Raw genomic sequence first — 15,853 nt, 5'->3', positions numbered from 1 at the left:
CCACCTCCCCAAACTTCCTCTGCTTACATCTAGAGACTGCATCCACCTCAATTACCACAGAAGAGTAATTAGCCCAAAAACAGTGTGTGTGCGTGCATCTGCATTCAGGGAGGTATTCATGCTGCACGAACAGATTAATTAGGACATTTAACTTCATTTCTAATACAACAAAATTAATCCCATAAAATATGAGGGATCTCGGAGGAGGTGCCTGTCAGCATCTGACGCCTCTCCCCTGTTTGCCATAATCTATTAAAACCTTGCTTTTATCTCACCTCTCCCCCTGTCATACTTTATGGATTTTTTCATAAACACGGTCCATACTTCATAAATGTCTCAATTTTCTAGTCTATTAACATTACTTCAAAAGCGCTTGATAAAAGAGGAGGGCATGCGTGAAATAATGCACCAATAATACGAAGTGCTGGGGGCTAGAACAGTAGGGGCGGCTCTCTCTGGCGTGCACACTCAGACAATGCAAGGGATGTTATCAACTTTAATAAAAGAACAAATGATCACTTTCAGCTGAGGAAGGAGGGGAGATGAGGCTGGGAGGAAGGGGTGGGGCGGGGTGGAGGGGGGGAACAGTTGTCGAGTAATTGAGTCGATGAAAAATGAGGTCTTGAAGGCTCAGCGGTTTTAGCAGGCAGGAGATTGAAGGATATTTAAAACTACTGTTTCCTTCAGAACGTGTAGTTACTTGCTGCGAGTTCAGCAGAGGATGTTAACACAGATTTGGTTTTTCTTCTCATTTGACTGAAGGCAAAAGTGAAATACCCTGTTTTTTATTCTCTCCTGAATACCAGCATTGTCTGGAGAGAGTCAGAGGGTTTTTTTGACTGACAGTCAGACTTCATCTCACAACCTTTCCCCAGCGAGCATCGATTCAGTTCCTGCCTTTGAACATCACCTGAATGTCTCTCTGTAGGCCTTACTCATCCTACCCCAAACTCTGGGGTCAACTGTCTGCACATAAACCGGACACACACATAACACGCTGATCAAACCCAGTAAGGCCTTAGCACGATGGCATGTGTGCTGTATGCCCCGAGGCCAGGTCTTATACAGACACACACAGACACACACTTACACCTGTGTACTCTTTGTGATGGACCATGGCTGTATAACAAGGTAAACTGGTTGGGTCTTTAAAATGAGTCAAGGGTGACTCACTTTTGACTGACAGGACAGGTATACGGCTTTCAAAGTGCACTCAGTGACATGCAAATAGATAAAGGTCTGTTCAAGAGAAACTAAATGGGATATTTAGTGTATACAAATAATATAAAAACATCAGAGCCTAAACAAAAACCTGTACATCCTTAATATGTTTGCATATATTAGCAGTGGGATTCCCCAAATATAACAACACTGAAGTCATGATATGATGCAGTACTTTGCAGTTGCAAAGTACTTTGTATGTTGAGTATTGCATTGAAACATTTTTTTAGTCTGTTTATTCCACTGTTTTTTATTGTAAAAAGGGGGAGTGGTTAGCTAACAGACTTAGCTGTGTTATGTCCAAAAAGATTCATTTTTATTTACAGTTTCACCCTGTTGATTTCTTTAATAGAAGAGCGAGGACTGTGTGTGTGCATCTTTAAAATAACACGATTCTATGCTGCATCCATTTTTTCCCTGAATCCTAGCGTATGCAGGTGATCCAAAAATTGGGACTTCCTTTATCTCCCTCAATGAAGCTGCACTTCCCTAGACATACATCTGCATTGACATATTGTCGTAGCACTGTCTTGCGACAATGCATGTGCTTTTGAGCATTGCGCAGACACTTGTCCTCCCAAATCTGTACACATGGATGTGAGAGGTCAAATCAGATCACCTTACTGATCTGATGAGGTGGCATTTTTAAGGACATGCAGAAGGCAGCAAAGGTAATTATGTCCTTTGCCACGCACCTCCCTCCCCACCTTCCTCCCCTCCCTCTTTCCCTCCTGCTGTGACCTCGTAGAGCCTGACCCGCCATGGCAGCGGTCATTTCCAGGAGTCAGTGCATTCTTTGCTATATTATCCCATGCTGCTGCTGCTGCTGCTGCAGCACCACGTGGGAACGAGGCTGGTATCAGCTTGTACCAGGCGAGGACAGGGGAAGGACTGATCTGTCAGAGTGCATCGACTCTCAGGCGGCCACGTACGCTAGTGCTGCGCCTCTGCCCGGCCCCTGCCACACTCCCACTCATTAATGGGCCCGGTCATGACAACTGATCCTAATTGCCTTTGAACAGCTCTTCATGTATTATTGGTGCCTGACTGCCTTGGTTCATGTCAACAAGCCATGGGAAGCAGGGACAGGGTTAGCCACAGCTATCGTCCATGTTCTTATTTTACATACTGAATGATAGAGGAAACGCAAAAATACCCAACATGCATATAGATATAAAGTATTTACATTTTTAAACGAACTGTAATGACTGGAAGCCCGTAGGAAGTACAGGTCTCTGATTGGTCAGCATCCCTAGTGTACAAGTCTGTGGCTTTTGTACAATTTGTTAACAGAAATTCACTGTAATGTAAATTTCTTTAAGCATGTATATAATTTTCTTTGATAAATTGTAGTATCAGCTTTATAATTTAAAAGAACCAAGTGCTACATGAACATTTCTTTGTGTGGTGTGTGTGTGTGTGTGTGTGTGTGTGTGTGTGTGTGTGTGTGTGTGTGTGTGTGTGTGTGTGTGTGTGTGTGTGTGGTGTGTGTGTGTGTGTGTGTGTGTGTGTGTGTGTGTGTTTGTGCTTGCTTGTTTGTTTCCCACTTTGTCACAGCTGATGAGCGTTGGAGGGGTGAATGGTTCATAGGCAACAAGAAGGCATCTGAAAAGCGTCATGTAAAGATCCCACCACCGCAGATATCTGCCAAGACACTCACGCTATTACAATTGCAATCACAAGCACTCAGTCAAAACACATCATTATTTGTAGTCCCATGTGTGAATTATCACCCCATATCCAACTATTTGCTTCCCATTTCACCCCTCTATTTGAATACAGAGAATGCAGAGGTGGGGTGCCTTGGCTTTTTTAAAATTTATTTGTGGAATGAAATAACTGAATAGCAAATGCATAGATAAAAAGCATAGCGGCGTGTCCTGTCCACTCCCATCACTGTCTGAGAGAGGAGAGACGTATGACCATCCCATTACTATGGTAACTAGCCACTATATTCAGAGCTGCCCGGGTGTGTTTCTTCCCCCTGCAGTGACGAGAGGGCATAGCTGACAGGGCCTGTACGTACACACATGCACACTCGCACACACAGTCTAGAAGATGCTTCTTGTGAAATATACACATGTGTAGCAAATACAGACCAAAACAATACAGGAAGCCAGTCCCTTACATACTAATGTGATGACATACAGACTGTAATAGGGACAATGTAAGGGAGAAATGTAACCCCATACCCTTTCAACATTTTACTCCAAGCCAAATATTTTACCCAGAACAATACACAGGAAAATATGAGAGCAGCTAGCACTAAAATAATTTAGATCAACACAAAGAACAGCACTTGCTCTTAGTGATGTTTTTGCTTTTCTGTCACAACAGAATTCAGTGAGATTATGGAGCAATGTTTTGATTGAGTGATGTGTTTGCAGAGGATAAATGCAATACTTAAGACAAATCATAATGGATGTTTCTATAATGTACATATTTGTCTGTACATTAAGACTTCACGATGCATCTCTATATTTTTGTGGTTCTATACGTTGCACATGCCTCTAGTAGAAATTATTCTTACATCCACATGCAACAGTGTGCGACTGTTGCCATTCTATCTTCATTTGTCGAGGAATTTTCCAGCAGCACCACATTCCACTCTGAGAAGAGAAGACTTGGCATTTACTTTGCGTTTACTTTTGGACAGTTGCTCCAACATAAATTTCAAATGGAGCAGTTCCTCTGACTTGTAACTTTTAACCTGGATCATTCATTTTTCAATGTCAGTGCCTTTGTTATAAAATCATGCTTAACTTGGGTACAAACTGCTGCAGATGAATAATATACAGCCTCCTGGTTCTTCTGTGGACATATCAGCATGTTCACTTTTAAAATATATTTATAATTCATGCCATGGATTTATTATGTAAGGGGATGTCTGCTCCAGTGAGTCTAGGTAATCCTAAGAAGTCGAGATGCTGAGGTTGACTTGGGATGCTTTCAATAATATTTAGCAAAAAGATTTTTTCTAATGTCAAAATGTATGAAGTTGAATTTGATATTCTGACATCAAACTTCATTTTAAAACATTTTCCAATCTCTGTGTTTCATCTCTTGAGAAAAATAAGTCATTATTATGTCTGGTTTGCATTAACCATAAACTAAATGTTTCATATTTCCAAAGTAAATACGTATTTCATGATTGGAAAATCTTTCTTTTTCAATTTTTTATTTTACCTAATCCAAATTTTGATGGAGCTTCTTTAACAACACATTTATGAAACACTGTATTTTCAGTATTTATGAAGAATAATAACTACAGAACCAGACTCCTTTTCATATTTTCCTTAATTCTTCATTTAACATTATGCCTGCATTGCACTGGTAGAATTGTGGCTTATTTATGGAGGCGTTTGACTCGACTAAAGAAAAAAAAAGGAAAAAGAAAAGGAGAAAATCCAAGAAGACTTGCAATGCTGTCTAGCCTGCTTGTTTATGGATTGAGTGGACTTTGTAAGACGAGCAGTGTTGATTCTCCAGCTGCTTCTTTAATGCAGCCATACTGCCATCTGTTGAGACGAGAAGGGACTGCATCTCTTTCTCCACTGCTTTGCATTTTCTTCACTTTTTTTGTTCCTTCTGTCCTTTTTGTTATTGTTTGCTGCTGATCCATCTTTATTGTTTTGTGACTTAACCGTCTGTTGTGTCCATTATAAGCAAGAGAGTATAAAGGAAGAAAAGGAGAGAGTGTGCATGCATGTTTAACTGAATGTTTTCAATGTGGTGGACTTTCCTCTTTGGACCAGCAGCTTCACATCGCTGAGTTGAAGACTGATTTGTTTTTGACATTCACACAGTCTCATGCAGAATAGACATTCCACACTGTGTTCATATCTTCAATGTCGCACATACACACAGACCTACTTAACTTCACTCCTTGTGACAGTTACACTGTAATGGCTGTGCCACAGCACAGTGTGTTGACATAATTCTTTTGTGCCCAGGTTAAGTTAGTGCCTTTATGACCAGCCAGACAGACAGAGAGGGAGAGACAGAGACAGAGCTTCAAAAAGAGGAAAAATATGAAAAGACAGAGGAGACGAGGTGGTCACAGCTGGGAAGGGAGGAAGAAACGGGGGTTGAGGGTTGCAGTTTCAGCATCATTCAATCAGACAACATGCCCCTCAGCTGAAACAGCAAGACCCTCCCCGATTCTCTCGAATTAGGGAGATTAGCAGGAAAGCGCATAATGCAGGATGATGGAATTTGTCATAATTTGCATTGTCCTGGAAAGATTCAGTTTGATAGAGCGATGCATGGAGGGGCTTGTCATGTCCCACGGGCAGGTCATAGAGGAAGCTTGGCAGAAATGATTTTTGCGATATGTGCATCAGTCGTAAAAGCCTCACAACCAATTTGTCAAAAAATGTGAGGTCGGGACAGTTGAAGGGAGCAGGGCATTTTGCCTAACGCAATGAAAAAGCATGCCCCTCCATCACTCTTCATCCACAGCCCGGCTCTTGTGTGGCACAGAACTCTACACAGCAGACATTTTATTACATCAGCTTTGATTGTTTCTTATATTCCTAATTTTTTTCAAACAGCACATTAACACATTAATAAAAGATAAGAACAATATGAAATACAATCAAAACTGCATTCATTTTCTGTTCTTTTTCTTTCCCATGATGGAGAAGGGATTTGTTTATTTATTTGTTTATTCATGCCTGATGGCGTTCAGATGTGTCTCCTAGAGCATCCAGCAGTCATCTTCCCCTGACCTTGGTTATACCACTCAGCGGCAGCTCCTGACCAGCATAAAGTTGACCAGAGCTGACATGACAGTGTTACTCTTCCACACGGTTCAGTGTCTATGCAGTGGGCATGTCGAGGGCAGACATCCAGGCACAACAGAAAAATACACACAAGCTTGGAGAAGGTGGGGGTTGGGGAAAGGCCAGTGTCCCCCGCTCAGACTGACCACACGTTGCCTCAACAATGGCTCATTACAGTCATGTAGTTTTTCATATTCTTTAAATTTGTTATCATAACAACCTTTTGTTTTGAGCACATGCTTATGAGTGTTTTCTGAATAAATGTGCAGCTCCAGACCTGAAAGAATGCATTCTGAAATGTTGTATACTTGCCTTTCTTTGTGCACTTCATACAGCTATTTATGTCGCCGTTTAAGTAACACTGATTTTGTGTGACAGTTGAGCATACAGGGGTTAGGCTCAAACTGGAGCACAAACAGGAAGCGAAAAAAAGAGATAGTGGAGGAAAAAGAAAGGAATAAAAAAAGGCAAATATCTCCCTCCCCCTCCCCATGAAGCCTTAAATGAGAATCCTAACATGGGGCAAGATTCTGTAGAGGGAGGATCGGTTGTGGTTCTCCTGAAAGGTTTGTATTTGTAGAAACGAGGTGTCAGAAGAGGCAGGATTTCCTCAGGGCGCAGCACAACATGAGCCCATCTCTTATCATTTCCCACTCCCAGACGTGATCTGCTTTGAATGCGCTAATGCTGAAAGAGCTGCACAGACTTGAAGCCAGTTCAAGATGAAATCACAGCACACGTCCCTGACAAACTGCCATCCACCACACAAGGATTAAACAGTCGTTGCATATCAAATCCCCACCAAAAAGCAGAAATAATATATGCCCTTAAATACATTCAACAAAACTTCAACCTCAGGTTTTTTGATCCCCACATTTTGAACTATTTTGAGCTATTGCCAAGTCTAAAATATTCAAGAAAGAAGAAAAGGACTAAAGTGAAAGAGGAGTCATGACAGAAATTTGGAAAATTGTCACCTTTAAGGAATGTTTCATGAGGGATTAAAAGTGATCAAAAGACCGTCCCATTTAACAAAAAGTTGAAGTTAAATATGTATCAATGATCATGCCGAGTAAATGCAGCATATTGGGTTTGAAACAGGCCTTTTGATACTCACATGTCATATTCTTTTTTTTTTGTTCCATTGTTCACTATTTAATTCAAATCTAACTTTCAATATATGATTTTATTAACTTTCAGCCCTGATTTTAGAGCCTTGCCCTGCAGCTCTGAACATCCACTTGTTTGTCCTTGCCTGATGGCAAAGAAATAAACAACACTAACACCATGTAGAATACCTTCTGTAAAAAGATAAATAGAATTATTAATAGTTACTTTTGTTATTTAATTAGCCACTCCATAGCTGATTCAGTTCCACCATCATCCTTTTCACGTGCTTACATGTGTCCTTTCATTAGGGAAAAGTTGCACCATATGAATCCAACCTATTTTACACATTTTGTATCCTCATTTTCCTGCTTAAATTATGCATGAGGTCTCAATAGGGAGAAATGTGACCATTAGCATATCTGATAGGAGCAGTTTTCCACCTCTCTCTGTCCTTGGAACCAGGAGGAAAAACCTGACTGTTTGTCGATACCAGGTTATTTTATCCAGGCCGGCCCTGTTCATCCATACCACTCCAGAGCCAAGCTAATGACACTTGGAGACACCTTTAACAACAATGTGAATATAGTCTGGCACTGTCTGGTCATCTCTGGAAGCTCTTTGACAAAAAGAAGTGCAATTAGAAACACCTCATACACTCCAGCCTGAAATGAGACACTATTAACCGGTTGGAAGCGGACACTCCGAGGCGCTACTTGGGTACATTAACATGTATGTTAGTGTCTGCAGCGCACAGTGATGGACAAATAGAATGTCTTTGGGTATGGTGACCTTTTGACATGTCATTGGGTTTATTAGAAAAGTGATGACATTGTAACTATGAAGTATATAGATAGTGTGTGTGATCCATTTGGGTTTTGACCCCATACTTTAGCTTTTTGAAGTACAGTTTTAAACGCTAAAGTTTGCGTCAAAATCCAATGTTTCATGCCTACTGACCAAATTTATCAAATAGATACCTGGTTCTTGGTCCTCTACTTCAGACAAAGGTAGATCATCAAGTGCTGTAGATTAGCTTTGGGTTGTCTCTGATAAACTGTCTGCAGTCCTCAAATGCCTGTTATATCTGCACAAATGCACTCAACCTTTTTGGTGCTAGCTGCGGCTACTGTTGCTGTATATTCCTTGAATATGTTTGTTGCAATGACAACTTTTCAGGTGACTCAGAAGATTTGTTGTGTTATAACTTGAGGACTTTTCTCCACTTCTTGGGCTACTTTGGCTAGGGCTGCCACAAACGATTATTTTGATAATCAACTTGTCACTGATTATTTTTGTAATTAGTTGACTAATCGGATCATATGTGAATTGCAGCTTATCGCACCAGCATGCAGCTACTCTTATATAACCATCATTCGTTTCCAGCTTGAAGTGTTTAAGGTATGTGCGACAATTAAGATGATAGTTCATTCAACTTTTAATGAACTGTGCAGCTTGTAGCAGCATTTCTGATATTTTTTTATGTGATAGTGCAAGATGAAATGAAGGCACAACTCTGGTCTTAAACATTTTAGCTGTAAATGTTTAGTGTATTGTAAAATGGAACCAAAAACTATGCACTATGCACTATGAATACTAAGTAAATAGCTAAGTGTTGACCTTAATGTTAGCAGCTAACTAGCCAATTAGCTTACCGAGACAACTGTCCCTCTTCATCAGAAATTGAATCAGCCATGACGTGCTTGCTTTTCAGATGCTCTTGCATCGCTGTCGTACTGCCATGGAAGGCAAGTTCTGCCTTGCAGATTTTGCATTGTACAATCTTCTCTTTTGTTTTGGAAAAATGCTCCAAACTTTCGAGCTCCTTAGCCGGCTAGCCATTCTGCTGTTTGGGCATAACTTTTACTGTGCATGTTCGTCAAGGACAGAAAGGCAGACAAGACAGCGGAAGGTACAGCGGCAGTTTCGAGAGAAAAACAAAGCTTTAAAAAAATTAACAATGACGTTGATTATTAAATTAGTCGCCAACAGTTTTTATCGTCAACGTCATCGTGACTAGTCAACTAATCTTGGCAGCCTTACTTGTGGCACATGTTTTTCAAATTGCAATCGTGTTATCCTCCTCTGAAACAGTGAAAAACATACACACTGGTACTCAGCTTATTGCAGCTGCACTTGGTCTTCTCTGCATGTAATGGTAGATCACCTACCACCACCTACTGAATGTGTTGGTTTGTTAATATGTAGTGCAAAATCTGCACTAAACATTTTTTGGGGGGGGGGGTTCAAGAGGATGGAATTTGAATTGAACTGCATACCTGCAAGAAGATTTCCATTGTCCTCAGCAATGTGCAGTTCTCTGCAAATGTGTAGCTCTTTTTAGTGCTGTCTGTTATCGCCACCCTGCCAACTACCTGTGCAGGTGCCAACTGCCTGTTACTGATTTATCTTGCACTATCTGCTGGATACTTGATTTCTTCAGTTCTTTTCAATCAAACCTGCACTCCACAACATTTATTTTCTTAATAGTATACCACCGTTTTAATTCAGTGCATGGTTATAACCTAATGAGTGGGGAAATAGTTAAAAAGTGTTGTTGCTAGCATGTATCTGGCAAGCTTTGTGCTTTGTGGCAGCCTTTTTGATTGCAATCCTCTGGGTACAAGACCATATCACAATAATTTACCTTAGTTTACCATAGTTTACCATAGATTACTTGGGCCGCTGTATGGTACCCAGCTCACTTTTCAGATAACAAAAAAACACATTAAATGTAGTATCAGCTGATCATTTGTCAGACTGCATTATATCATGCTTCCCCACTTTAAAATCTGAGATTGAAATAGGAGCATATTAACACTTCACTAAATGGGAGAAATGTGAATTCAACTCACATTATGTTTTGTTTTTTTTATAGATAAAATGAAATATCAGAAATTAGTTAATGCTATAGTTATATTGTTCCATGAATTTTGTCCAGATAGGCACTGTAAATTAACTGGTGGAAAAACTGATTGATGATGTGTTGAAAATATGAATGTTTTCTTACAAAAGGCTGCTACTAAACTTAGATCTGACAGAAATTATCCAGTTCAACAAAAACAGCAGAAACCCCTGAAGGATTAGAAGTATTGATTCTCTGGTTCTTTTCTCTGTGGGCCGTTTAGACCACTAAGGCTTACATTTGAAAAATACTTACCTTGTTAAAGAAAGTTTAATGTCATATGCAATTGTTTGACCCTTATGAATATTAAAGGACCGCCGTCTCTAGCCTATTAAAAATGCATGCGGCATTGTGGTTGTTGATCACGTTTAGAACGCCCATGCAAATTGGACTGTCTTCCCTGTCAGGGCCTAAGATGAATAATGTAGTTGTGTTGTATATTCAGGGACACACCATTGACAGTCAATTAACAAGTTTGATTGGTGTGTGAACTCATTCTTTTGAACTGTTAATTTTATGTAAATAGTATTCGCTCTCCCCTCTCCACTGTCTCTCTCCCCGAGCCAGGTTCAGCTCAGAAAGATGTGCCCCCGTCATTACAAACCCCCCAAATCCCCATTTCCACCTCCCACTAAGAGTAACCAGAGTGGGATCCTTAATAATTGATCATCACACACCTGCTTGGTAGAAGCTATGGGAGTCTGCCTTTAACAGTCAAGGGGCCCCATGCTAGTCCCTTTTGATATTTAAATTGACAAATGCTAGCCGGCCTTTATGAATCCAAAATGGAGCAAGCTTTATTTCACAAGGACGAGCTTGTTAAGAGATTCCGGCCTCCCCGTGCAACCTGATGGAGCCCTTTCTTGTTGGAGGGGATATGATGGCATTTGATGGCTCATAAATGGAATGCCAATGACAATTTGTTGTTGATGTGTGCGATTCAGGCTTTTCTGTTCATCAGACGTAGTAATGCAAGCACTCGGGCAGGTTGTGCTTGCAGGTAAATAATCTTGTGATTGATCCCTCTGGTTGAAAGCAGCGAGGGCCTTATCTCCTCCCTTTATTCCCCCTCTACCAATCTTTCCTCCATCTCTTGTCTCATGCAGTGGCTCAGTAATTTGGAGCTGTGGAGACAGAAGCTGAAGATTCATCAAAGTTGACAAGTGAACCCAGGAGCTGGGGATCATGGCAAACCCATCTGATTATGGAAATAGCAATGATCATGCCCAGCCTCTAGCTAAACAATTGTGCGCCATGCATCATGTTCTGCTAGTTTCCTATGAAAGAGAAAAATATCATGGGGGTATAGTCTCTTTTTAGTTCTTCTTTGAAAAGGTTGTGTAATGGTTCCAAAACGTAGAGGAACCAAAGTACTTGTTGGTAATAATAATAAGTAGGAGACAAAGTTTGGTTTACGGCGTTCTAAGTCGTAAGCTGTACCGCTGGTCCAATATTCATACACCGTATTCAGACCCAAGGCTATCTTTCCCAGTAAGCAAAAGACCTTGTCTCTGACGATGTATCCATTGATTCAGGCCTTCTTGATCCTCCCTGGAGATCTGCATGTGCTTCAGGATCCCTGCATAGACCAGCAATTATCAACATGTCACCAACAGCTATTTGCATTGACCAGCAGCTAGTGACCAGCACTAATGCCATCCAACCTCAAACATTGGCGAGCCTCAGGGTCACTAAAGACCTGACCTCCTTAAAGCCGCTCCTTGTCCCCACTCATCTCCCTGCATTAAGTTGATAGATTTTTGCAGGTGTGCATTATACAAGAAGCTTAATTCTAAGTGAGGTATTTAACAGAAGATTGAGCTTAGTATCACATGGTTAATTGTGCTTCAAAATAACACTGGTGCCACTGAAATACTTTGACAGGAAATGAAATAGGTATGTTGGTGATAAGATGCTAAAAAAGGCAGAGGTGGACTTGTTAATTAATGCAGTGTTTCTCAAACATAAGCTTTTAATTAATGTTAATTTGATTGTAGCACCTTTTCTGATGAATATAGTTTTTTATTTATAAAAGTCATTCTGGAGTTTGATGGCTTGTATCTTACACACTTTCCTTGTGAATCAAAACCATCGGTGGAATATTAACTATTGTCTGGATACAGTTATTATTTGTTTGGGAAGTTTGTTAAAAATGAATGAGAAAAGATGATCTAGTCTTCAAAACATACAAGAAGAACTCTTCGCAAATCTCATCAGTGAACGATTTCAGTACAAAGGCAAAGTTCCCCACAATCGATTCATTTGTTTTCATTGCATCTATAAATATATTCCTTTTTTTTTGCATCACATCCAAACACCACCCCGCCAGAACACGTCTCTAAAAGGCTGTTATTAAATGTCAAGTTGTGATTAGAAGAGGCATTTGTATCTCTGTGTTTTTAATAAATATGTTACATTAATTATTTTAACTGGGCTTTAAACTCTGGTCTCATATCTGGTCTGCCAGTTGGCTGATCCAAAGTTTGATAAAGACAAAAATATCTCAACAAATAATGGATTGCCATTCATATTTTGGAGATCTATTTATGGTACGCAGAGGGTAAATCCAACAACTGTGATTATATGCCAAGTTTTATATACACACAGCTAGTTGGTAAAACTTGATTTATCAAGTTATAAAACTCAAAATCTGCATGGGTGGGCTGTGACAACATGTTGTACAGACATTCATAGTTTCTAACTGACAAGTGATCAGCTGAAATTTATTGTATAACCAGCATAGGGTTAAATTTGTGTTTAATGTGAACTATCTCAACAACTATTGGATGGATTGACATGAAATTTGGTACAGGCATTCTTGTGCTCTTCAGGGAGGAATTCATTAGCTTTGGTTGTCCTTGAACTTTTCCCCAGCACCTCCATGTTGTCAAAATGTTGGTATGTTCTTTACTTTGGTTTATGCATAAATAGCTACAAAGCTGATAATGCTAAAGACTTAGTTTCTTAATGTTAATGAGGAAATGTAAGCATTGAGTTAAGTTTGATAGCATGTTCTACACTACCCCTGCTTCCTTACTAATAATCAGACAGCCACATTCGCCATGTCTAATTCCAGCTGTTTTTTACCATTATAAATAACAATGTTGTGTTTCTCTTCTGTGCTCTTCTTCCAGGTGGATGAGTCAGTTTTCTGCGCAGGCCAAATTGCTATGGTCCCCTGCACCATGCAGCTGGTGAAATCTGGCACAAGGACACAGGCCCGCTTGTCCTTCAGCTATGTGAAGAAAGTTCTGGAGGCCGTAATCGGCAGTCTGACTCTAACTCACGTTCTCCAGGCCCACTGCTACACCACAAGACACCAAGACATCCCCATCATCAGGGCCGTGTGGGAGAGCATGCTGAGGGCCACTGAGGAAGAGAAGGTCAGTCACTGTGGAGTAAGGTAAATGTTTATGAAATATATACCAGTGTTTAAGAAGAAGAGCAACCACTGGCTCTTTTATTATAGATGCAGAGGAAATATTGATCATACTCATAATATGATACTAGAACCACATAGAATGAATACATGTTTAATGGATTAAAAGACAGAGTGGATAAATAAGTAAAAGAGAGGAAACTTGATAAGTTTTTCAGAGAGGCCTTTCAGAATTATATTTTACAGTTGTGAAATAAGTGAAAGTTCCTCACCCCTCTCTACCCCCCTTGAGACCCAAGTCTCTGCGACTGATATTTACCAGTGAGCGCGCTCATGAAAAGTTGATGATGTGGGAAACGCTGGTGTCTTTGATAATGCCGAGCTTGGCACAGAAGCAGATGTCTTCCTCAGAGCTTCCCTAATCCTTTGCCCCACACACCATTTTGGAGCTCCGTTCAACTCTCAGAGCAGCTTATCCCCCCCAAACACCCCACCCTCCTTTTTCCTGCCACCTCCCTCCATCCCTCCCTCCATCCCACAGCCCAGGCTTACAACCCCTGCTCCGCACATCTAATAGGGGCACCAGGCTCCCTTGGCAGCCCTTCTCCTCCCACTATAATCTGTCTAGCCATGGGAATAGGGCCGGGGGGAGAGGCAGGAGCCCACCTCCAACATGTGGCTCTGTTCGGTGGCAAACAGTATTAAGACTTGAGAGAAGATGTCAACTTTGTGTCAATACTATATCAGTACAGGAGAATATCAAGTACTTGATGTGATGCAAGGCCAACAATCTTAAGCTCTAAGCTTTTAAGTGTGAATTTTTGAGTTCCAATACAAATTTAAACTACAATTTATCTTATCTCAATCAAGCAAAATCCCTGTTATATTATAGTATGTATTATATCTGATATATTTGGCATATTGGGCCTCATTATGCTGTTAATCACAGTGGAATAGTAACCTTGAAAGCTTTTAAAGAGTGCCATCAATTAAGCATGCAGATTGGCTTGTTCAGATAACAAGGCTAACTCAGGGCAAAGCTTAGGGAGGTGACAGGAATAACCTGATGTCAGAGGTTACTGAAGATGGACAACATCCTCCATCTGTTGTCCTTCTATGAGGTATGTCAGAACAATCAAAATACATTAAATGAGCTGACCCAGGAGACTAGGTTTTATTTTCAACAGAATCTCACATTAAGCTCGTCTGATTGACAGCTCCACTCGTAAACAGGTGGATTCCACCCTAAAGAATAGAGCATGCCTGGGTGGTAGATTACCGACTTGACCCAGGTCTCTTTCCCCTCTGAGGCAAATCATCAAGGAGAGACTTCTCAGCTTGGCCTTCCCTCTGTCACCTCTTTTCCACTTGAAGCACAGACGTGCAAAGTGCAATGGAAGCAAAGGAGAAGCAGCAACTGGCTCATCCCAAACTTGGTGCAACACTCTCTCCCTGGGGTAGGGATTACACAAAGCACCAGTGCTCATTTAAATGGACTGTAATTAGAATGTTTAACACCGGTCAAACGCTGATAACACAACTCCCACACAGGACAGAATAACCTCCACTAGCTGGTATTAAATCAATCCATCTGATACGGCCTTTTTCAAAACAGAAACTTAGGGGTGTTTTACAGAAAAAAAATAAGGCAGACAATGAAATCCCAGGAATGCATACAAATACAAATTCCAACTGTACGAGACAAATAATGATGCTTTACTTGCTGCACAACTTGTTATGTCTGATCTTATTTGTTTATTTTAACAGGGGGATTGATTTAACTAAACTTAAAATCAAAATCAAAATGTGAATATCATACAAACATTGTATACATATTCCTAGGAATGTTTCAAAGTGACTAATTTCCCTGAGGCTTAGACCAAAAATTTAATTCTGATGAACTGACTAGTCTAAAGGTACTAAAAAACTCACATAAATCTAAAAAATAGCATAATTTAATTAACACAGCTACCACAGTATCACGCTGGTAAACAATTTAAGATTGGTTTGTTGAGTGGGTCTAAAGTTAGCAGACCTAGCACCTCCATCCTGCTTTCCCCCTAGCAGGTTAATACTGTATACACTTGCCTGCTATGATATGCCAATCCGTCTTCTGTGCATGTTTACATCTGGGTAGTAAGGCATTGAAGCATTGTAACAGTAGACACTAACAGGAGCCACAGCCCTAGCTAGTGGCAGTTGGCTGCGCTAAAGCTAAGACACAACATATGACCAGAATTTCAAGCCTACAATATTGAAAATATTAATAATTACATTACCAGTTAGTAATTATCTGGCATTTAGCAAGGGTGTCAAGGATTAATTGTTTAGTCGGCTAAATGTGGCCGTCCCTACTTACTGCACATGCTAGAAATGAGTTTATTTCCTGTTTGGGTGTATTTCTGAACTCGACCAATACTTCATATTGTAGTTAATTTAGAACCAGCTGGTATAATG

The 15,853-nt window shown here is 40.4% G+C and overlaps 1 protein-coding gene across 2 annotated transcripts in view; it reads left to right on the top strand.

The window, feature by feature from the left end:
• dph6 (diphthamine biosynthesis 6) overlaps positions 1-15,853 on the top strand; it is a 65,632-nt gene that overhangs the window by 38,323 nt on the left and 11,456 nt on the right. The window contains exons 13-14 of one of the 2 annotated variants that reach the window (XM_034675504.1): positions 13,152-13,400; positions 14,720-14,853. In XM_034675504.1, coding sequence (XP_034531395.1) covers positions 13,152-13,400; positions 14,720-14,853 — 383 coding nt within the window. The remainder of the gene's footprint in view (positions 1-13,151; positions 13,401-14,719; positions 14,854-15,853) is intronic. The other variant, XM_034675503.1, reaches the window with a different exon arrangement.

The sequence above is a fragment of the Notolabrus celidotus genome, chromosome 22 (assembly GCF_009762535.1).
Source record: "Notolabrus celidotus isolate fNotCel1 chromosome 22, fNotCel1.pri, whole genome shotgun sequence".
In the NCBI taxonomy this organism is placed as follows: domain Eukaryota; kingdom Metazoa; phylum Chordata; class Actinopteri; order Labriformes; family Labridae; genus Notolabrus; species Notolabrus celidotus.
This window is presented reverse-complemented; position numbering and strand designations above follow the sequence as displayed.